Here is a 23,891-nt window from a genome sequence, read left to right on the forward strand (position 1 = left end):
CTTCCCATATAGTATACGCATAAATTTGTCAAATAATAAAAATAAGAAAACAAGTGAACATAATGATAAAAGCTATTCCATGATGAGTAACATTCAACTATAAGCAAAAGATACTAATAATTGAAAGTGTGACACTGACTTTTTAATTTTTTTTGAGGACGGTGTCTATTGATTTATGTGACATCCCACTTGGTTACGTGAAGGAGTAGAGCTATCTACTCTATGTATAGATATAGTATAATGCTGTTTTTTTCCCTATGCATTAACATAATATATAAACACAAGGCTTCATCCTGCTATTTCATTCTTGTGGCACAAGAAAGTGGCTAAGTAATTTTGGGCTGAAACACAAGATGGCATTTTGTAACCAAAAAAGTTTCCACAATTGGAAACCATTCATAGCTGTAGTGTTCTTGCAATTTGGATATGCTGGTATGGATATTCTGTCCAAGTCTGCACTGAACAAAGGAATGAGCAATTATGTACTAGTCGTTTATCGCCACGCCGTTGCCTTCGTCGTCATCGTTCCTTTTGCAGTGATCTTAGAAAAGTATTGTTTACATTCTCCTCTTGTTTGTGTATACATGAATTTGAATTGAAGTAATTGATATGCTACATTTTTTTTTAACAGGAAAGTAAGACCAAAGATGACATTGTCAATCTTTTTGAAGCTAGTGGCTCTCAGTGTGCTAGAGTAATTCTCTGCATGGTTAAACATACTGTTCAATTCCATGGCAAAAGCTTACCTTGATTCTGATATTATTTAATTTCTTGTCACAGGCCTGTTATTGATCAAAATTTATATTTCTTGGGAATGAAGTATACAACAGCTACTTTTGCAGTTGCCATGTTCAATGTCCTTCCTGCTATTACCTTCGTCGTGGCTTGTATTCTCAAGTAACATTTCCATTTCCACTTAAAATATTGGATTTTTATATGCAAATATTAGTTTTTAGTATGTTAGGTTAGTAGTCACGATTTGAACCTCGAATCTTTTTCTCAAACTCTTTCGGACGTTCTAGCTCAACCACTTGAGCTAGGCTACGCCTTGAAAACTGTTAAATTTAAATGAATAAGTCAGAAAGTTAAATTTTACCATTAAAAATTAGAGACAAAAGAATATCTATAATCCTTTTCGGTAAAATTAGAGACGAATATCATTCTTTTCCGTCTCTAATCTCTATTGGTAATTCATTATTATTTTTAGTTGCGAGAAATATTTGCTATTTTTCAGTACATTTAGTAATTTAACTAATTGCTTATTGTGTCCAGAATTGAGAAGATAAAAATGAAAAGTGTACATAGTCAAGCAAAGATTGTTGGGACAATAGCCACTGTTGCAGGTGCCATGGTTATGACATTGATAAAAGGCCCAATACTTAATTTATTTGGAATACATGAAAACAGTGCTCAAATCCAACATAATGGTGGGGTAAATCTACAACATGCAGTGAAGGGATCAATTATGATCACAATTGGCTGTTTTAGTTGTGCTTGCTTCACAATTCTCCAAGTGAGTATTTATCTATATAAAATAATCTAATTTTTTTTTTCTTTTTCTTTCTTTCAATTTTGTGCATTTCTATTCCCTAATACAGTTTAATCTGTTAATTTATTTGTATAGGCATTTCTATTCCCTAATACAGTTTAATCTGTTAATTTATTTGTATAGGCTGTTACACTTGAAACCTATCCTGCCGAGCTTTCACTTACAGCATGGATATGCTTATTGGGAACAGTTGAAGGTGGCATAGTAGCTTTGATTATGGAAAGGGGTGAACCTTCTGTTTGGTCTTTGAGTTGGGATACAAAACTCTTGGCTGCGGTTTATAGTGTAAGTTATTGCGAACACAATCACCACCTTTTGATCAATACATCTACCACTGATAAAGTTTAAGAGTATTTAATTAAGTCATTAAAAGTTAAAGCCCACACTAACACCCAAAACCTGGTGGAAGCAAGTTTTGAAGGCTACATAATAAAAAGAGAAACGCTAATATGTGTTTTTATGAGACATGTTAAATAATCTAATATAAAAATATTTTTTTAAAGGTCACATATTTAAAAGTTGTTGTTTTGAAAAGGTCACGTATTTAATTTTTTGAAAGTTTAAAAGTTGTTGTTTTGAATACAAAAAATTTACATTTAGATTTTTTAACACGTAGCTTGAGACACAAGTTAACGAAACCCTAATAATAAAATTACAAGCACATTCATTGAGCACTAATAGAAACGGACACACCATCTCCATTTTTTCTTAAAAAAAATCTTCATTTTCAAATTGGCTTGTTGGGCCAAGTCATGCCCGGACGACCTAATTTGACAATTTTTTTTTTTTTTTAACATCTGGTTCTAGGAAAAATATGTTTACGTAACCTAAATTTTGACGAGAGGTACCTGATTAGTGTAATAATTGAGGGTATCATACGGTGAAGATTAACGGTCCTTTTGTATCATCACTTGATGCATCAATATACCGTTTATATCATACGTTTTTACCTTGTTTTCTTTGGTTCAATTGTTACTCATTGAATTAATTTAACAAATGAGTGATACTAGATTTCATTTGTTGGATTAATCCAACAACCAACATCTGAATTGAATAGACTTGCAAAGACATTTATTATCCTTTTTTTTTTGTTTTTTGTGTTTTACACACTTATTCTTCTACGTAACAGACATGTGCATACATTGAATATACACATAATATGGCCAGGTTTTAACTACAGAAATTAATATAAGTATCCATACAGTAATGATTACAGACAAATATCTAAAGCTATCTTTGTCAAAAGTTACTAATAAACAAACTGAAAATGTTTATTGAGCCGTGTCTGTTCTGTCTTGTGTCAACTTCACAAGTGTGATCTCAGTGTCCAATCCATTCCAATATGCCTACCACAAGTCTAGAATCAATGAAACAATCTTTTAACAGGACACTTGACCATAATTGTCCAAAATAACTCATATGACTCTCAGTGTCGGAAATGCTTCCAACACTTGGACAAAACCTCATGGAAACAGAAGTGTTATATGTTCGTGCTTCATAAGGTTTCAGGTTTATAATAGAAAACGTATTAATAGACTGCTTGATCAACATTGCCATTAATAAATCATACAGTAACTGCAACATAATGTGATTATCTATCTTTGACAGAAAAAATTCAAATAATAACTATTATCTTTAATTGTTCACATGCAGGGTATAGTTTGTTCAGGAATGGCCTATTACATCCAAGGAGTGGTGATGAGATATAGAGGTCCAGTATTTGTAACAACTTTCAATCCCCTTTGCATGGTCATCGTCGCTATCATGAGTCCTTTCATTTTGGCCGAGAAAATTTACCTTGGAAGGTAATTCATTAATCATGAAAATAAATAAGTCCCAAAACAAAACACATAACTGAATTATAAGTACTCACTCATAAAGTTTTATACTTATTAGGATAGGATTGATTGGCAGTAAAAAGTTTTTATTGACGGTGTATATAAATTAAATTCGTAAACTAACAATGATTTTGATTAAATTTTCAGGGTGATTGGCGCCATTGTGATTATTTTAGGACTATATTTAGTGGTATGGGGTAAAAGCAAAGATTATGACACACCAAGTCCAATTATTAAAGATGAAATATTACCAGCTAAGCAAACTACAGAGAGCAACGACAAAGAGAAATTTCATAGCCATGAGGTCATCACTAGCAGCAACTTTGGTGCAATAACTCGAGATGAACAAGTGTGAGGAAATTAAAACTTCCCACTTTGATTCAATCAATAGTCCAAATGGCTCCATTTAACATCAACAACAATTATATATAGGTCTTTGTTTTTGGTTATTTAATCTTTTGATTATGAATATAATAGTCGAGGTTTTTTATATGTAACTATATGATTTGTCAATTAGACAACAAAAACATCATTTAAAATACTAATGATCCAAAGGTTGGAGATACATGTATTCCAACCAACTCCCATATTACTATATTATTATGAGTTAACTTTAAATGACGCCATCGAATTCACAAGTGTATCCAATATATGTAATATAAAATTTAGTTTTCAATTCAACCTAACAAAAATAGTAAATGGCCTCAAATAATAGTACTAGGAAACAATTTCGGATATAATTTTCTACCTAATAGGGAACATAATTCAGTACCCCTCATAGATTAATAGATTAATTTAAATAGAGATCAACAACTAAAAATGAAAGAAAAATTTGTTGAATATTATTTTGGCCTCCTCATTCTATACACATTGTTTGTTACGGAAATCCAACTAATTAAATCTAATACATAATATTTAAATGCAACAGAATATTAACTAAATTAGCGATTCAGCATAAAAGCACAAATATAAAAAAATTTGTACTGATACACCAATCGCCAATTGTCCTAGTGATATGGCATTTCATCTCAACAGCTGCCACATCATTTTCAAGATGTCTTTATTTACCCGTCAATCACTTTGTACCTTGCACAATTGTTGCATTTTAACACTAATACTATTCACCATTCTATATCATATTTTTGTTTCTTAATGAACTTCAATCTCACCTGTGCATTGATCCTCTTGAAAGACTTGTATGTTGGATTCAATTATGAATGGTTAGTCTATACTAACTAAAAATGAGCTTAATGTCTTAAGATTTTTGTTGGAGATACAATGTTCTTTGTCGCACGAAGGTTTAGATCATTATCCCCTTATTTCCTCTAGCTCAAACTATGATAATATTGTAATTGTGCTCAAATACTCTTAATCTTATCGTGTTTTGGATAATCCCTCTCTTCTTTTTTGTAAAGACCAGCCTAGGCTCCATCATTCGATTCACCAACGCCATGACTGACACTGCGATTTGGCGTTCCACCTTGAGGTCAAACGTTCAGAGAGCTTCGCTGCCTCATTCCGACATTGTAGCTTTGATTTTTATGGTTGATTCACAAATATCAAGGATGAACAAGTTATGTTGATTGAGTAGAATTTTGGTGAGTTAAAACTCTTATACTGAATGGAAAATGAATGTTGAACAACATAAGTGAGATGATCAACGTACTTAATTCCTTAATGTTTGGATAAATATATGGTGTCAAATTCTATTTGTATGATTGATTTAAGGTGAAGACAGCTTGACAGCTCTCCCGACAAAACACTTTTTCTCAACAAATTCTAAGTTTATAGTATTAAACTTCCATATATTGCTAATACAAGTAAGTAACAATACAAGTTGGACCTCTCAAAAAAAAAAAAAAAATACAAGTTGGATATAATAGTAATAAACATATATCTATACAAGTTGATACCAATACAACTACAAGTTGGATAATAATAATAATAATAATAAAAAACATGTCTATAGTAATTAATAATAATTCTTGCAGTTACTACTATTTAAAAATTTAAAAACATTAAAAATCAGCATTTTTCTTAAAACCTCAAAATCTGTTGCGCCCTGAGGCATATTGACAGCTATCAAATTACCAGAACTGTAGTGTGAAACATGGTGAGGGAACCACAGATTCTGTCCCTCCCATTCCCACATAGATCATCAATCAATCCATTATGACCAAAAAAAGATGGATAACGAATTACTATATTATTTGTTTATTCCACATATTCTTCAAAAATCACTGTCTCTAATTCTGTAACCATCCAATCACACAGCAGCAACATGAAAACTGCACTACTACAAGAATCTTGAAACGGAGTCAATGCAACTTTGTGTCCTTGTTGCTAGTAACACGAGTTGTTCTTCAGCTTGTACTTTAGCTGCAGCACAACAAGTAGATGGCAATGTAGCAGAATTTGTGAATGGTTTTAAGGGACAAGATCTTGGGATAGTGGTAGAAGCAGAACGAGTGAGATTCTTGTTTGTCATGTTCACTTGTGCTGTGAATAGAGAATACACTGGCCTATGGTCAGAGAATTTTGACTCTCCTCTAACGTACATTTTCTGATTTAGTCCTTCTCCTTTCCATAGAATTCTATCACACCTGTTTCATTTCAACCAACATTTTATACATGAATTCAACAACCAAGAAACATTAATTAAAAGATATTATCAAATTTTACAAATTCTATATACTTTTTCCGTCACATATTAAGTGTCACATTAATAGTTTTCATAATGTGAATATTCGCAATGGTATGACATTACATTAATTAATTAATGTGAATTGAATTATAAAAATCATACCAAGCAGGAGTGCGTCGTTTTTCCTTTGATTTGCAAGTTTGAGCAACATATTGGTCAGAATTCATCAAGTATTTGTAAGTAGGAGCAAAGTATATGCTTCCTTCGTTCCAACCTTCAAATATTCGACCAGCATTCTGCTCCATCCTTAGCTGATCTTTTTCTAGTAAAGCCTTCAAGTTATTGTTTTTTAGTAGCTCATGAATTTCATCGTAACCAGCGGCAAGTCGATAATTCAAATCCCCCAACCAAATAATGTTACTGCACATGTACCAAATTAACAAAGAACAAATTAGTACCATTGATTTATAGTAATAAAGAGTGTGTAAATATTAAATAATTAGAAATTTGGAATCATTATTCATAGGACATACTCATGTTCTAGTATGCCAAGGGAGTGAGAAAATTTAGTTCTCTTGATGATTTCCGCGATGTCCAAGTTTCGACGCAACTCGTCACCACATTTCTCTCCAGAGGCCAAGTGAGTGCAAACGAAGCAGAATGTGGTTTGGTACAATCTCATGCTAATAGATATCGAACCCTGTTAGCATACAACACAAATTTACAAAAATGTAAGCAATGAATCATAATCATACCACTGTAGCCAGTACATAGTCCTACTTCATCTTGAAATGTCACATTTCCATAGCAAAATCTGAAGCAATAGCTAATTAATTAGAACCATTTTATAGCCCCCCATATACAATAGTATAGGACATGCACATATCAAACCACATATATTATATGATATGGATTTAATTTTTTACCTATATACTATCAACACAATTTTTTGTTATATTGTCAATCAATCATAATCACCAAAACGTCTGACTTATAACGAACCTTATTTCCAAGGTAGCCCATGATGCCGGTGCCAACCCGAGACACTTTCAATTGACTAACATGGTTTCGATAATCGGCGCGTACCCACACGCACAAGAAAATACCAACCATTTGCTTGTTTGCTACCAGGCTAAAGCGTTGCTTTTGATTTGGGATTTCATTGTTTGTTGTGTTTAGGGCTTGATGAATAAGGGCTAGCCACTTTGCTGCGGGGCCACTGTTCTCAGACCCAAGCACGTTCCCAGCATTTAGTGGTACAATTTCTTGGAACCTAAGAGATCAAAGACAAGCCAATACAACATAAATTAGATTTGTCTTTTTTTTTTTTTAACCTCCAAAGTCAAAAAGTACTCTAATTTGGATAAGTTGAATCATATAAAAATAAGAAGTTGGTAACTGTATAGTTTTACTACAGATAAACTTTAAATATACATCAAATCATATTTTATGATCTTATTCTTATCACATAATAACATTATTACCGATTAAAACATGTTTATGTGTACACAAAAATCATAATTTTTTTGCACATGTTAAAGGACCTTCAAATATCTTAATGCTCTTACTTAGGTCATAAACTTGTGTTATCAAGCTCGGGACAAAAATCATATTTATGTGATCGAACACATATGTTAATATAATATTATGCGATGTATTATATGTGACAATCATTTTAAAACAGATGAAGCAATTTAAACACACCAAAATTGCATAAAGTATTTGCACATTATAATAATTAAATAATCATTGAAATCAAGGTGCAAGATCTAAATACACCTATTTATATTCAAATGGTGGCTGTAACAGTATAGCCGTCGTAGATAAGCCATAATCATCAAGACAGATGTTGAGTAAACTTGTGCTCCTAAGAATATTTAACGAAATTTAATTGATCCATATATAAAAGGTAATAGGTGGACTAAGTGGAAATGAAAAATAAATAAAATACTACAGACAAAGTGGTAGATAGCCAAATAGGAGACATAGATGATAAGATTAAGTAAAAAGAAATAGTTAAAATAAAAATATACCCAATAACATATATGTCAGCTGGCGAAGTAGATATCAGCCAATTTTTCAAGTCCAAATTTTCATTTGGTGACTTTCCCCCTACATTCCACGTCCCCACAAACATCCTACATAAGAGTTAATTCAATTTTTTCAGAAGTCAATAATAATACCTCTTGCTAAAAATAAAATAAAATAATAATACTTCAGAAATGTTTAGCTAAAATAAGCTAGGCACATATTATTAACTTAAATTTTAGGACAGCCACATGTTACTTCAAAAAATAGGTATGATGGGAGCATTTACCTAAGGTTGAGAGGATTAGTGATGAATGAAGGTTTTATCTCTCCATGCACCGAACGTTTCACGCCATTTGTAGAATGCTTCAACCACCCTTCTTTGAAAACAAGGACCAAATATTAATTACTTAGATAGCAACCCAAAAGAAAAAAATTACAGTAACTAAAAAACATAATTGATCTTATCACAACAAAAAAAAACATAATTGAAAAATGCTACTATTAAACAAAAAATGGTATTCCAATCTTTGATTCTAATATATGAATTTTATTACTAAACTCTTTAGAACAAAAAATACTATGGAATATTTTTTAAAATAAATGTGTGTGATTGAAATATTATATGTATCAAGTTATTCGTTAAATTTTATAAAATCGCAAATATATACCAATTACAAACTTTTTATTTTTTGGGACAAAAGCACCAAATACAAGCTTAGCACTCTAAAATTTGCATGCCAATATTTCTTCCAAAAAAATAATTACTCCGAAACCAAAACACTAGATCCAAGCATAGCCGAAATTAAGGATTCACTATTCATTAAAAAAAATAGATGATATTTCAAATCATAAAACAAAGTGTTGGGCAAATTACCAGAAAATTTATCTGGTACGAGGATGTAGCTATCTTGGTCTGAGCAGCTCTTTCTTGTTTCTGTCGCAGACCCTGAGTGAGTCCCACAAAGATTAAACAAAAACATGAAATGAAACCAAACTCAATGATGAAAACCAATCACAATCTTAATTAAAATAATTGAGTTTCACCTGTAACAGAATAATCTGAGGTAAACTTTTCAGAACTGTTCTTTGTATTAAGCCAATTCTTCACAGCTAATTTCGGCCATGACTGCAGCACAAAATTAAAATGAAAAAATAGTTTTTATATGAAAAAGTGCATTATTATTAGTATAGCAATAGATTAAGACAGCAAGAGAATGTGCATACCTTGGATTTTTTTGACTCTATTTTCATTGCTCCTCCACTTTCAAGATCGATTAGAAACTGATATAAACAAATAATATATCAATTGAATGATCAGAAATATCTATATGGATGTGCAGATGCCAACTATTTTAATAGCAAATTCATCAAAATCTAATATGGAAATCATTAAATTAAATAATTCAATATGAGTAAATTTTTTATTTATGGAAGCAAGTTATAAATGGAAAAAATAAAAGTATATATTAAAAGGATCTAGACATTTATTTTTCTTGTACGTTAAGATTTTGTTAATGTTTGATATTATAAGCGATTCTCAACGGAAATATAAAAGAACTAGTTGCAGGGAGAACGGGGACAGCTTTTGTGTCCAAAAAAAATCATATACTAATATTTAAGATAGAATAGATAATATATATAGAAAAAGTTCACCGTTTTCTTCAAGGTTTTGTGCTTTACAGATTAACAAAACCATATACTAGTATATATGTAGAATGAATGATTAGAGAGAATCACAAAAAGATTGAGTTTCTTTGAAACAAATATTGAAAAAGGTGCAACTTTTTTATGACTATGCTCATATGCTACAAAGAAATATACTGTACTTACCAATTTAGCAAAGCAAAAATATGAGAGTAGCTATATAAGTGAATAAACCGCAGATAGGAAGTTATTAAAACGTGGGTCAACAGCATTGCTATAAGAGAGTCATGCGTGACGGCAGTGGCGGATCTTGAAATTTTTTTCCGGGGGTGCCAAATATTTGAAGAATATATATTAAACAGTTTCAGAAAATATAAATCATTGTAAACTAGTGTGGCTTAGAATTACAAAAAGCAAGGTGCCAGGGGATCGAACACGCGACCTTTAAGTAACTGGGGGGACCACATAACCGCTGCGACGACAATGCTTTAGTGTAATGTTATGCATAATATGAAATTTATATAAAAGCTGGGGGGTGCAGTGGCACCTGGGGGTCTCTGAAGAGATCCGCCCCTGCGTGACGGTTTTTTGAGAAGCAAGAGAAAACTACTACTACTATTAGTGTTTTTTTGAATGAAAATGGATGAGTAAAATATCTATAGCACCAAATATATAAGTGGAGGAAAAAAATTACTTACAAATATTAACCAAGAACGTGGGCGTAACGTAAAGGTTTGAGTTTAATGAGAGAAATAGAATGATGGTGAAAAGACAAAGCTATTTCTTAACCAAGCTTCAATGAATTTTTGTAATGGAAGAAGGGAACAGAGATGAAAGGATAAGGGTATAGTGTTTGAGATTGAAAAGTGGAGAGATTTTGAGTTCCTTGGGAAAGGAAAAAGGTTATATGGGATCTTAGATTTGAGAATAGGGGATGGTGCTCATAACTTAATTTTCTTTTATATAGGAGTGTAGGATTATACTACGTACGTAAAACAATTTAAAACATTAATGTAACTTTCAAATAAGATCTCTAATTATAATATCGTTTTTTAGAGGGAGAAAACCACTTTATAAGTGCTGTTCTGGCACTTTTGGGTCAAAAAATTGTAACATCAAATCTTGGCCGTACACCTTTCGTGCAAAGCCTAGTTGGCATCTACAAGTCTTTTGGTTTCGTGAAGGTAAGGTAGTAAGGGGAGGGAGAGATTATAACTTTTAATAGAAGGATGGGAAATGTGAGAAAAATTAAGCTATAAGCTATAAGCTATCTTATAATTGACTGTTAAAAAACCTATTTGGGTTAGTTTGGTGGTATTGACTTGGGATCTATAAGTGTATTCTTTTTTAAGGTATTATATTCAATTCTCTCTACCGTTAATTTGGGTCAAAAAAAGTTAATAGATTAAAATTAAAGTAATATTTGAAGTGATTGATAAATAGAAAACCACATAAAAATATATGTATGTTTACTATTTTATAAACTATTTATAAACATTTTTAATTAATATATTTATCTTTAAAAAAATTAATATATTTATGTTAAATATTTTAATTTATTTCAAAGTACTTTTTATCTTTAAAATGATAATTGTGATATATGAATTCAATTGAGATTTTTTTAACAAATCTTTTTGACTTGATAATCATACATTTTTTTATGGGATTTTTTTAATTAACAAATCATTTTGACTTGATAATCATACAATTTTTTATGGAATTTTTTTAAATTAACAAATCTTTTTGACTTGATAATCATACAATTTTTTATGGAATTTTTTTTAATTAACAAATCTTTTTGAGTTGATAATCATACATTTTTTATGGAATTTTTTTAATTTTAAGTGGTAAATATTTTTCATTTATATATATCTTTCAAAAAACTTATGGTTAATATAAGATTAATATGTACACATGTTTTTATTTTTGTTTAGTCCCTTCACATGTTGGTCAATTAATAATTTGAAATTATGTAAAATCGATTCTAATTACTATGTACATTATATTCGAATTTTAAAATATTACTCGTTTGGTACAAAACATTTAAGTTTAGATTATATTATGTTTAAATTGATTATTTCTCTTACGTACCCTTCCGTTCATTATATATGCCAACGAGACTTTCTTTAATTTTAAAAGAATTTAACTAGTATATGGTCAGTGTTCAATCATATTTTACACATGTAATCAATGATGTATGTTGTCATGTCAGTTAATGAATATGAAAACACATAAGTTGTCATATTTATTAATTGATTTGTCAACATATATATCATTAAATGTATATATAAAATAAATGTAAACTAATGTTGTATATGAAAAAAATGCATGATAGAATTGAAGGATCAGGAATAAAGAAAGGATATACACATATATTTAACATGGAAAGAAAAAACTTTTAAGTTCAGTGTAACTAAAAATATTTTCAAGAGAAAAAGAAAAGAAAGGTAGAGTTTGTATTGTAAAACTAGTGATGATCTCACTCACACCTAGCTAAGTGAATTTCCTAAGATTTGGGTTCAACACGTGCCATGTTTGTTTGCAAGGTCAAAGTTTGGCTAAAATTAAAATGTAAAGAAAAATCCATTTACATGCAAAATCCATATTTAATTAACCATCTATCTATCTATATCATTCAGATTCAAGGCTAAAATGGACTCAGTGTGCGCCCCTTTTTAGAACAAGTTAAGATTTAGAGCTATTAAGACAAAGTGTCATGCTCACAATGTAGTTTACTGTCTTTGTGGCATGCTCTCAATAGTTACATAAGATTCTACGGATCAAGCCTATATCACCTAATCCATCTAAGTGACAAAAGAAAACTAAGATAATCATTAAACAAAACGAAAAGTTATAATTTTTTAATACAAAATTTTATTGAAAGGGACTATAAGAAATACTCCATTTCATATATAATAATAAAGAAAGAAAATAAAATCCTAATAGAGACAATTTCATACAATTTATACATGATTATTACACCATTGTTTGAAAGAGACATGAGAGCCATCTAGCTTGACACGAAAGCAAGACCAGTTTTTAGTCGCCATATACAATTTACACAACTTTGACAATGTGTATCAATACATTTAAAAACAAATGTACTCTCCCTCTGTTAATATGTGTTCTATTCAGTGTATTTATTTTTCTTAAATTATTTGCTTTTACATAATATTAAGCATACTTATTCAAAAAAAAAAAATATTGAGCATACTAATTAATTCCTTTCATAAGAAATATAGTACTAGATTGTTACCAATTAAAAACTCAAGTTGATTGCTGGTGGAATATTTGATGTGTTAGGGTTCAAAATGTGTAATTTTTCACCTTTTTACATTTAAAGTGTGTTATCCTCGTCAATAATTTTTTTTTTAATATAAAAAAATTGTATTGGTTCTGTTTGATAAATGATCACCACCATCTATCAAGGAAACAAGATCAAACATAAGTTGATGTCGAATGTACCGAAAAACACAATAAATGGGGTTTTAATTTTTGCAAAATTCAATTTGACAAAATCCCCTTTTGAAAATAATTACACCCTCCGGTCACTATTATAAGCAAAACTTTGCATTTTAGATACATTCAATTAATGATGTATATGGTCTTTATTATAGACCACATACATCATTTAATGAATGAATCTAAAATGCAAAGTTTTGCTTATAATAGCGACCGAAGGGTGTAGTTTACTATCAACCTTATAGCTAGTCAATTCCCTAATACATAAAGGATCAACACAAAAGTTATATTTTTCTATGATTTTGGAGTGTTCCATCCAAGAGTTATTTCTTCAATTTATAATGAGAGAGAGTAAAATATGAACATTTGTATAGTCTTTAACGTCTCCTTTCACATTTAATCCTACCTTCGTAAAGTAAGTTGTATGTGGGTTGTTCAGAGTACATTTGTACGACCCACAACTTCATACATTATACATTCACATTCTCATAATATTTCCTTTCTTCAAGAATATTTGTCGTATAGCTCTTAATGAGACAAAGTAAAACCAAAGGTAGCGATATGAAGATGTAGTAATTCTTTATAAAGACGCATGAAGACTAATGGTGTGTTGATTGAAAACGGCAATCTGTTTGAGTGTATCTTTCTCATAATGTATAATAAGATGATTTGTTTATCATTGTACTACAAACCAACTTGGTTCTTACGAATGTTCCCAAAGGAATACCGACCTCCTAAAGGTCAAATCCTATAACGTCGATCCTCGTCACGATGGTCTCAATTTTCCACATCAAAATGGGGGCCTAGAGATGCCAAAAGTAGTATCACCCACCTGGTTGTCGTGCCGAAAGGACATCAACGTCCATCCTCCTTAACCATCATTTCCTAGAACGAGTCTGATTCAACGTCCACCTAGAGATCAAAAGATAAATATTGCATCACCTCAGGTAACAAAAATTTGAGGCCTAATTTTAACCTCCAAGGGAGTAACCAAAACCGACTACTAAACCTAGCAACCAAAACCTCTCCTAAAGGGAAGACCCACTAACTATGACTACCATCTTCATTTATTTCATCCCCTTGACCCTTTCCTCTCGAAGGAACCCTCTTCGGATGTTGGAGATGAGCGTCCAAACCTTGATAGGCATGTTTAGCAAAAAAATTGGAATATTTTTTAACATGTTTAGCAAAACAATCTTTCCGCCTAAGCTAACAAACCTATAGCACTAAGACCTAATTCTACTATTGCGCAAAGATTCCCAAGTACCCACCCTAAGCGAATTAGCCTCGACAAGTAACCGTAGATACCTAAAAGGCACAAACCCTCTTTACAATTCAAGAAGCAAACAGTCTTCCCAATAAACGAGCCTTTAGCATTGATCGCAGCAATACATAATCTCAAAGAAATTAACTCGTAGGCCATAAATGAGCTTAAGTAGCGACATATAGTCTTCATGGTACATAAATTTTCCATTGTTTTCCTCTACATGAGCAAGATATCATTTGCATAATACATATGATAAATCACAAAACTTAAGTTGGCTAGTAGAAACCCTCTAAAGCTATCAAGAGACTCAACCTTACACATCAAACCACTCAACCCTACACTAGTAATAAAAATAGGAATTGGACAGCGGGGGTCTCATTAAGAGCTATCCAGATATTCACTTTCTCAGTTGGACACCGATTAACCATGATCGATAAACTATTAGAGAACGCGAACACCATGACCTAAGATCTCCATCTATCATCAAAATTAAATATCTTCAACATATAATCCAAGAAAACTTAGCTAAGTGAATCATTCAGTTTTTCAAAGTCCATCTTAATATTAAGACACTTTCTCCTAAATTTCTTGACCACGTCAATAGTTTCATTCACACCCATTAAAATTATTTAGTTCTCTTTCCAAAACGGGTATGACCTTAAGTTTGGAGCCATCAATTAAAATTTCCATTTAAGTCTATATGAGCAATTATTTTTTCGAAGCAATCTATATGAGCATTTATATATTTAAACATAATTTGCTTCTGTCATATGCACCCGGATCAACAAGCGACCTAGTGCTATTTAAAATACATGTTTATCTTAAGCAGACAAGTTATATTTCAATGGACACGTTATCTAATCATTCCTGATTTTAATGGAAATTTTGTGGACATACGCATTAAGAAATATGCCTTTTGACTAAAAAGATCAAAAGGAACATTAACATATTGCAATATCCAGGACGGTTCTATAAGATTACTTTTGATAAATTTCTTATTATCACGAGCCAGTAACGAGACAAAATGGAAAAACTGGTCTTATCATAATAAACCCTTTATTGGATTTGAAATCTAATTATGATGTGTTAATCCTATTCAAATAAATAATTCGATTTCATAAGAATTTGGATACGCTATGTTTTTTACGCAAGGGAAGGGAATGTCTCGTGAAAATTCATGTTTACCTTGCTGCTGACTCCCATGATTTCCGCCAAACATATAATAACGACATCTAAGTTTCATTAAAAAAGTTCTACATGATGTGTATTCGTTTGTTTCGTTGGCAGATTTCTATATACAGCATAGCTCACATAAAACAAAAGTTGATCTTTCATACATTTAAATTGGCTTAATGTCAAATGCAAAACAAAAACAAAATTGAGTATAGGGGTCACATTTAAAATTGAGTATAAGCGTGACATCTTTCATCTAATTAGCTAATCAAACTATAGTTGATGTGGGACTAAGATGATCAATTATTCTAGAAGAGTCATAGTGACAAACGAGTAAAAAATCAAACAATCAAAAGAGATTGACAATGTATCTTAACTCAAAATCGGAAGACAATAAGTAATATAGTTAAGTTATCCCTCTTATATGAAAATGAATTATCTCTCTTAAAACTATATGACACCTAGAGCTGGTTAATTAATACAATATCAATGGAAATAACCAATTTCGATATGTTTTGATTTACCCAAATCTGTATGAAGTGACTTTTATTTGATCCAGTTGAAAAATAAAATGTTAAAAGTTCTACATCAAGTAACTAAAAGTGTTTGACGTGGTACTTAAACCATGAGACTCTCTCACTCAATGGACTAGACTTTTGGGTTAGGTTCTCCTCATAGGCTTAAGTTTTAATAATTGTTGCTTTCATTGAGAGTCGGACCACGAAAAAGATTACCTATAGACTCGATTAAGGTGCTCCATCGAATACAGTGAAGCCGCCAAAAAGGAAAGGGCTACCATCGAATCAGTGCCGATAGAGTGAAAACCACCGTGAACGTCGGCTCTTAAAGTACTGATTTGTCTGAAAATTAAAATCTACTATGTAAGGATACCATTCGTCCATTGCAAAAATCTTAAATACGTAAGGATACCATTCGTCCATTGATAAACTCTTAAATACACAATATATATCAGATTATTTCAGATTAAGAGTACTTTTTTTTGCCCCTTAGACTGTTACCTAAAACATGAAACAAATTTCGCAGGGTCGTCATATCTAATCACCCAAAAAAAATCTAGAAGAGATGTGACAAATACAAATAAATGTGAACTGTGTTTATTTATTTAGTTCTTTTGAAAAATATGTTTATTTATTTAATAATTGTTTGCAGTCAATTAAAACGAAAAATTAACATATTTATAAGGACTGAAAAATTGCACAAAAATTATAGTAGCAGAGAAAGACATTATCCCCAATGTAAATGTGACTGGTTAGTTTATTAGCGAATGAGAAAATTGTTAGCAAGAGACTTTAAAGCGTCACAACTAGTACAACTGACCTACACTAAGAAATTTGTTGGTTGAAACACAATGTAAGGGTTGCTACAATTGTCAATGTAACAAATGGATAATTGTAAATCAATTATTGAATCAAGGATAAAACTGATAGATTAGAACCCCAATTAGTGTTAATGTTCTTAGTATATAAAAGAAAAACGAAAAAGAAAAAAGAAGACAAAGTTCAATGACATAAATCATTACTCTACTATAGTGTACTTAAGAGAGATTAGAGATTTCATCAATTTTCTTCGTACCCGTTATTGATCATCATTTACCTCAACCAATTATATTATGGCAAATGCTACAGATAACAAAAAATTTGTCCCGATGACTTCACGACACAACATACCCTTGGACTGCAACAATGATTTCAATATATATCCATCACTCATGTGATACGTAAAAGGAAGATCTAAAGATACAAACAAATTTGTGATCCATTCGCGATTGTTCTGTCGCGATAAATAACAAAGCTCTTATATTATGTCAAGTGTAATTCCTTGTGTGTCATTTTGAAACAAGACCCTTCACCAATGAAGAAAGACCATACAAATAAGTTGGCCAACATATATCCTTGCATTTATTCTCAAAACCACAATTTCAATTGATGGGACCTCAATTTCTCACTAACATATCTGCCGTACCCTTACTAATGAATACTACAATCCATTTTATTCAAACATGGATTGGGACTTCTACCACCTTCCTAATTTGGCTTGCAAAAATGTGGGACACGAATCTTAGAGAGCTAGAGGTTAGTACCAACCTGGTACACAGTTTTTGTGGAGATTAGAGCGATTCCTGATTTTGCTTTAACGAATTACATACTATATAGTACCTAGCTCAATTAATGTGATGTAGCACAACAAACATTTTAATTGAGCCAGCTTGTTCTTGTCTTCTTTTTTTGGTTACTAATTATTCTGATACTTATACTTATTATATACATCCAAATGAATAAAATAGATTTTAATCTTGAATTGAGTTGGCACGCCTAAAATTGAATTAAATTAACACATATGGAACAAATTAGACCATAAAACACGTCTTTATTAGGTCCATCGAATCACGTTTTACAAATAATTAGTACCAATTTTCCTTAAGGTTGTTTTTTAAACGCGTGTTTGCTGCATATGTAATAAAAATCGTGTCCACTAAGTTATTGGGTATGAATGTTATGATTAATCGGGCAATAATTAAGCTAGCGTCTGGTCTAACATAACATCCATATAATATAAGATATTGTACTATTAGATTAGCATATTCATTATTCATAGATTTTTCAGGAATAATCTTTCGATGATTGTAATGAGTCTAGAGCTTTTGTAGTAATGACAATGAAGCTTTTTTTAGTTAAACTCTTGCTGTCATTTGCCCACTCCCAGGAGTTGGTACATTGACTTGTCTCACTCACTTTCTGTCACGCTTTTTTGTGGTTGTGCTTATCTTAGTTAACCTCAACCTAACCTGCGAATTATATTGCTATGATATAGACTTGGTATAATTCCTTCAGGTGACTTTTCCTTTTGTGTCAATTCTCTTATTTTTAGATCTAATTTGAAGTTCGACCGTAAGATAAATGTGATCTCTCAAAGAATTATTTCACACAGAAATTAAACTTAGATTCTGTCAAGTTTTTCATCTTTTGCTTAAACTTATTAACCACTTGATTTAAATTGTTTGGTTAGCTCAAATGACTTTATTTGATTAGTTTATCATGGATTTAGTGTATCTACTCCTATTCTTTTCTTTTCTTTTTAAAATTTCGATGTAACGAATTTAGATTATATTTTTTTATTATATTATTGGTGTCATTGAAATAAATAATCATGGTTAATTTGGTTTGTTATAACTTGAAAGCAACAAACATTTATATTTTTTATTTTAATCAAAACAAAATTTCATAAAAAAAACATTCTTCATAATTTTCAAACGTTAACGCAATAAAAGGAGCCGAAAGACGGACACGTGAGTGTCCGTCTTTTCGCTACTGTTCATAACCAAAACCATCAAAAATTGTCATATAAATAGATGTTCAAATAACTCTTTCCTTAATTATCTTTATACTCCTTTGCACATCACATCAATTATCGCTCGTGTTGTTTAATTTGGAGAAAAATCTATGGTCAGTTGGGCATCATTGGTGCTTCTCACACCGTAATTGCGGATTTTCTTTTTCCAGCATGACTGATTGGAGTGGGTGGTTTAGGAAAACAAAGAAAAAAAGTTTGGCATTTAATTTGGTTGCGGTGGTATATTGTACTATTTGGTTATTGAGAAACAAAATTATGTTTGATTAATAGGGTTGCTGACGGTGTACAAACGTAGAAAATTTTGATTATCTATCTATATATAAAAGTTAACCCATGCCAATTTTGAAGCCCTAATTTTCCCTAAACTCTAATGACTAAAATTCCTGTTTTAACCCCAACCTAAAGCTTAATTCCTGTTTACTTTCATATTTATTTCTTCCTTTTCTCTTGGTTCACGAACTGCAAACAACATCACTCCCTTTTCTCTTGGGTTCACGAACTGCTCAAAGTGTAATTCATCCTCCTCTGCAATCTTTTGGCATTTTGGGTGGCTAATCCTCCTCTACTTCCATCCTTCCATCTTCCATCAAATTCTCTCTATGTAAAAGCCAAAAAAATTTAAGCAAGGTTCAATTCTCACATACATTAAGATACGGTGGTAGCTTTTCGGAATCAACTCTCTATTTACTAAATCAAAATTGCTTCAACGCTTGAAGATTGCAACTTTCTATTTTGGGGGTTGAAAATTGCTTCAACTCTCTATTTTCGGAAGCAACTTTCTATTTTGGGGGTTTAGATTGCATCTCACATGGTGTTGCAATGGACGGGAAGATCAACGCTTGAAGTTACAGTCGTGAGCTTTTTGTTCATTTTTGCAAAATTTGAATTACTATTATTATTCCATTTTTATTCATCTTTTTAATATTCTTTTTGCTTTCCCTCTTCTTTGGTGTCTCAATTTATGCTCTGTAAATATTGAATGAGCTACGACGATGATATGAGCGGGTACGTAGAAATGGAAATTGGATATTGATGAGAAAAGCTATCTCAGAATGTTATCAAGGTATGTTAATGAGAACATAAACTTGCTGAGAAGCTATATGATTTTATCTTCCACCTTGGACATTGTTTCTGCTACCGAATGGTTTTGTGATGGTCATAAGAATCATGTCTTCATATGATGATCTAAAATTTGTTTTATAGGGCTTCAATTTCTTCCAATAAGTTCAAACCATGGTGTGAATTTGAAAAACCTAAACATTTTAATTTTTTATTTCATTTTTTTTTGTTGCTTTTGTTTTTTAGCTTATATTGTGATTTGAGTATTTTGGTTGCAGGAAGTGCCCAAATTTTGAGTTCTTATAAGACGATAGCCTCTGTTTGTAGAATTAAGACTTTCAGACCACTTGGATGTAATACCTTTGAAAATACTCTGCATATTTGTAACCATAAGGAGAAAAAAAAATACTCACTTGCATTGGCATTCATTCCACACAACATTCTGCAAGTTCTTGATATGGCCAACCTTACAAACTTCATCCTATTCCTGACAAGCAATAATACAGAGGTTCCCGATGCACTTTTCTCCCTAAAAGGTTTCTAGAATACTGCCTTCCATTTGTGTTTCGTGAGAAATTCCTGATTACGGTTTTTGTTGACATTTTTCTTTTTAATTTTTGATTGCACTATCATTTTAATAGAAAGGGTAAACTTAAACATAAACGAATATGCTTATGACATGGAAATATATTTCTCCAATTTAAATTAGTATGATAGTTACTTTGATTGATCCATTTTATCTTTGTGTATGCTTTATGCACACCTTTGTTTTTTAATTGTTTTTACTCAAGTATTTTTATGCATGAGGAGTTTTGATATTATTTTTGTCTTCCTCACACTAACAATTCAAAGTAAAGATGGTGACAAGTTTGATGAGTCTATACGGACAGACCTGTTAAAGCTGCGAACTTATGGAACTTATGCAAGTGATTTTGCTTTATTTTGAAAAGTGCATTATTTTTCATTATTAATTAATCCTTCAATTCTATTTCTCCAATTTGAATTTTAAGCTTTGTACGTCTGAATTTTCAGTTATGCACGTCGTGAGTTTACATGCTAATAATTGTCATTATTCATTCTTAGTTGTTATGCTTTTTCTGAAATAATACAAGGTGGATCTAACAGAAACTTTTGAAGAATTATCCGACCTTAGCCAAAATTTTACGCTGCATAAAGATTTTGTGTTGTTCTCAAATAAAACATTGTACTAAGCAGTGAGAGAAAGCTACTTTGCATTCTTAGTGTTTGATAAGTCACTTTTATTCTTATTCCCTTTCACTTATTTTGTCTTTTTATTTTGCAAAATCACATAAATAGAGAATTGCAGATTGACACACATTTTTCAATTTGAACAACTAAATGGATAGAGGATTGGATTGGTTGTCATTCTCAAAAGCTGAAGAGCTCTTTTTAGTTAGCATTTTTTGTTTCATTTTGCTGGTTCGTGTATCTATCACACATGGGTTTGTTATTTGTTTCTAATGTATTTTGTCTGAATCATGCTTTCACAGATGTTGCACTATGGAAATGTATATGACATAACAGATCCGACTTATAAGTAGATCTTGAGGCTTAAGTGGTGTACCTATCATGTCGAGTCCATCCAAATGAGGTTTGTGCAATAAGAACTATTTCTTTTTGTGTTTTGTTTGACGCAAGCTGTGTTTTTTGTTGAGGCTATAGTAATCAGATTTTATGTCGAGTAAGTTATATGGGATGTCGTTCAAGGTTTGTAAAAGCAATAAGATTATCAATTGAAATGATAGGATTTTTGCCAGAGGATAATAGTTGTAAAGCAAAAGTGATTTTTGCTGTTTGAGTTGGTATTTTAAATCATATTCAGGTATAGAATTAGTTTTATTGACATACAAATCAATTTTAGAAAAAAATATTGCAACCCATGCCTCTATATGTACCTTTACGACGTTTCTGTTTAAAAAATTAAATAAGTTTAGTTTGTATTCAACTTAAAATATATGGGGTTGTTGTTTTCTGAATTGCCATCTTTATATTAACATAAATATGTGCCCATTTTCTTTCCATTTGTATGCATATAAGATCATAAGAAACGTTCGATGTGTACCAGTCAATTTCACATGATTTATGCTTTTCGTCATTGCTATTTTATTTTGGCTCAAAACATGGTCGTTTATTATTATTTGTGGCACCTTCGATCTTAGATGCAACTACAGTTAAATCATGTATTAATTGATGATTTTTATACCTTCAATAGAATTATCTACTTCTAGGCACAAATTAAATCTCAGGAAGGAAATTGGACATGAGTTGTATCGGTATGTGAAGTTAGTTGATCCAGCTTTCAAACAGTTTGAGGTTTTTGTGGACAAAAAAATTGGAAGTTGTGTTTTACTCATGGTATAGGAGAACTGGAATTGAATAGAACTTAAGCATGGTGCTTCGATTACTTTGATAGCTGTTCCACCACAATTGTTTGTTATTCGGGTGAATGACCGCCATGACTATGAGATTAAGTATCCCATGTATGTTCCTCCACTGACTTTAAGACTAGAGCGTTCAATTTACAGTCCAGATGCAGCCTTTTCAATGGTATCACCTTACCAATCCCTTATCGCCATGACTCGAACAACTTTAAGTATTCCATCACCAAATGGTTGACTCTTGATGATGTTACGTCTGATTATCTGGTATTTGAGAAATCTAAGTTTAAGTTAGAATTTTTTTTTAGCAAACCATCTAATATTCCTTATTGTCATGTCTAACGTGTTTTCATTTTTCTTTTTCCTTGGATTTTCACTTATGCTGGATTTTTTGATGACATCATCCACAAAGAGTGTAAAGATATTGGTCTTCTAAATGATTCAGGACATTATTGGTTGTTGAAATTGGAATTTGTGGATGAATATAAGTCTATCAAATTTGGAGAAGACTGGAGGCTCTTTTGCAATGGAAGACAACTCTATGAGGGAAAGGGCATAAGGTTTGGAATAAGTGGTCTGGGATACAATGGAATGCTCTACTGCACATTTATGAAATAATAATGTGTTTGTTTTAATTTGTCTTTTTTTTTTTTTTGCATGTATTTATTCTTTGTTTAATGTTTTGGATATTGAGCAATCAACCATCGTTTATGGACTATGCTTGAAACTTGCAAGCCAAAATCAAAAGTTTTTTTTTTTTTTTTATATATAAATTTATCCATGAGTTGTAATTTTGGATTAAAATTCCAACTGAGTGATATTATTCATTTTGATACAGCCATATGCTTATAAAAAAGTACATATGTCGATTTTTATTTAAATAAATGGAGGTCAATTTCATATTTACAAAATGCTTGGTAAATCAGCGTAATAAAAAGGTAGCAGTGTTTTTAAACTTGATCTTGCGCCTAAAGACATATATGAAGCAAATGACATCGATAGGAACTTACGATATACTCCCTCCGATCCTTTTTATAAGAGACAAATTGACCTACTAAAATTATTTATTACTTTTTATGATCATTTGTGCATCCAGTTACAAAGTCTTCAACCGATAACAATGATAATAGTAACAAGTCTATATGTTTTGGACCGGAAAGATATGACTAATAGACTAATTTAGCCATTCATGTTTATTTATATTTATCATTGAGATTTATTTATATTTACCATTGAGATTTAACAAAGATATGAATAATGTAGTTCATTTTTATCTTTATGACTTATTTTATTACGGTCTATTTAGTATGGTATAACTTATTTGTGTATATTTTACTCGGTAAGACCCGTGCGTTAGCACGGGTCGATGGTCTAGTAGTAGTATTAAATTGTAACGTGGGGATAAGCCTCAATTAAACCTCATTTTATCTTACTTACTAAAGTTTGTCTGATC

The 23,891-nt window shown here is 31.3% G+C and overlaps 2 protein-coding genes and 1 long non-coding RNA gene across 5 annotated transcripts; 2 read left to right on the plus strand and 1 right to left on the minus strand.

Annotated features, from left to right (window-relative positions):
• Nucleotides 1-303: 303 nt before the first annotated feature.
• On the plus strand, nucleotides 304-4,008 carry LOC146910395 (WAT1-related protein At2g37460-like). Its single transcript, XM_085723144.1, has 7 exons — nucleotides 304-550; nucleotides 632-694; nucleotides 781-897; nucleotides 1,273-1,513; nucleotides 1,673-1,834; nucleotides 3,203-3,354; nucleotides 3,535-4,008. Exons 1-7 carry the CDS (start codon nucleotides 354-356, stop codon nucleotides 3,740-3,742), a joined length of 1,140 nt encoding a protein of 379 aa, XP_085579270.1. The 5' UTR covers nucleotides 304-353; the 3' UTR covers nucleotides 3,743-4,008.
• A 1,256-nt stretch (nucleotides 4,009-5,264) lies between these two features.
• On the minus strand, nucleotides 5,265-10,635 carry LOC146910396 (DNAse I-like superfamily protein). 3 transcript variants are annotated; one of them, XM_085723148.1, is made up of 10 exons: nucleotides 10,405-10,635; nucleotides 9,287-9,343; nucleotides 9,107-9,188; nucleotides 8,937-9,008; nucleotides 8,349-8,436; nucleotides 8,065-8,169; nucleotides 7,034-7,304; nucleotides 6,565-6,731; nucleotides 6,194-6,451; nucleotides 5,265-5,990 (listed from the first exon to the last, which is right to left on the minus strand). In XM_085723148.1, the coding sequence occupies exons 2-10, from the start codon at nucleotides 9,311-9,313 to the stop codon at nucleotides 5,684-5,686; spliced, it is 1,377 nt and encodes a 458-aa protein (XP_085579274.1). In that variant the 5' UTR covers nucleotides 9,314-9,343; nucleotides 10,405-10,635; the 3' UTR covers nucleotides 5,265-5,683. The 3 variants fall into 3 exon arrangements, with proteins under 3 accessions (XP_085579274.1, XP_085579271.1, XP_085579273.1); XM_085723145.1 differs by having other exon boundaries at nucleotides 8,349-8,439; XM_085723147.1 differs by having other exon boundaries at nucleotides 8,349-8,439; nucleotides 9,893-10,635.
• Nucleotides 10,636-21,360: 10,725 nt separating this feature from the next.
• On the plus strand, nucleotides 21,361-23,195 carry LOC146910397 (uncharacterized). The gene is made up of 3 exons (XR_015018374.1): nucleotides 21,361-21,651; nucleotides 22,273-22,705; nucleotides 22,851-23,195. It is a non-coding gene; the product is annotated as an uncharacterized LOC146910397 (long non-coding RNA).
• Nucleotides 23,196-23,891: the final 696 nt, after the last annotated feature.

This window comes from Medicago sativa, chromosome 7 (assembly GCF_051527215.1).
Source record: "Medicago sativa cultivar Bolivia chromosome 7, Bolivia_mono, whole genome shotgun sequence".
In the NCBI taxonomy this organism is placed as follows: domain Eukaryota; kingdom Viridiplantae; phylum Streptophyta; class Magnoliopsida; order Fabales; family Fabaceae; genus Medicago; species Medicago sativa.

What these genes read in the sequence shown, in the direction of transcription:
- LOC146910395 (XM_085723144.1), top strand. Translation starts at nt 354, where the DNA reads ATGGCATTTTGTAACCAAAAAAGTTTCCACAATTGGAAACCATTCATA. An exon ending in TTTGCAGTGATCTTAGAAAA is followed by an intron (nt 551 to 631) that starts GTATTGTTTACA and finishes TTTTTTTAACAG; the next exon opens with GAAAGTAAGACCAAAGATGA. An exon ending in GAGAAAATTTACCTTGGAAG is followed by an intron (nt 3,355 to 3,534) that starts GTAATTCATTAA and finishes TTAAATTTTCAG; the next exon opens with GGTGATTGGCGCCATTGTGA.
- LOC146910396 (XM_085723145.1), bottom strand. Translation starts at nt 9,313, where the DNA reads ATGAAAATAGAGTCAAAAAAATCCAAG. An exon ending in TGGGCTACCTTGGAAATAAG is followed by an intron (nt 6,732 to 7,033) that starts GTTCGTTATAAG and finishes GTATGCTAACAG; the next exon opens with GGTTCGATATCTATTAGCAT. An exon ending in CTTGGCATACTAGAACATGA is followed by an intron (nt 6,452 to 6,564) that starts GTATGTCCTATG and finishes GTACATGTGCAG; the next exon opens with TAACATTATTTGGTTGGGGG.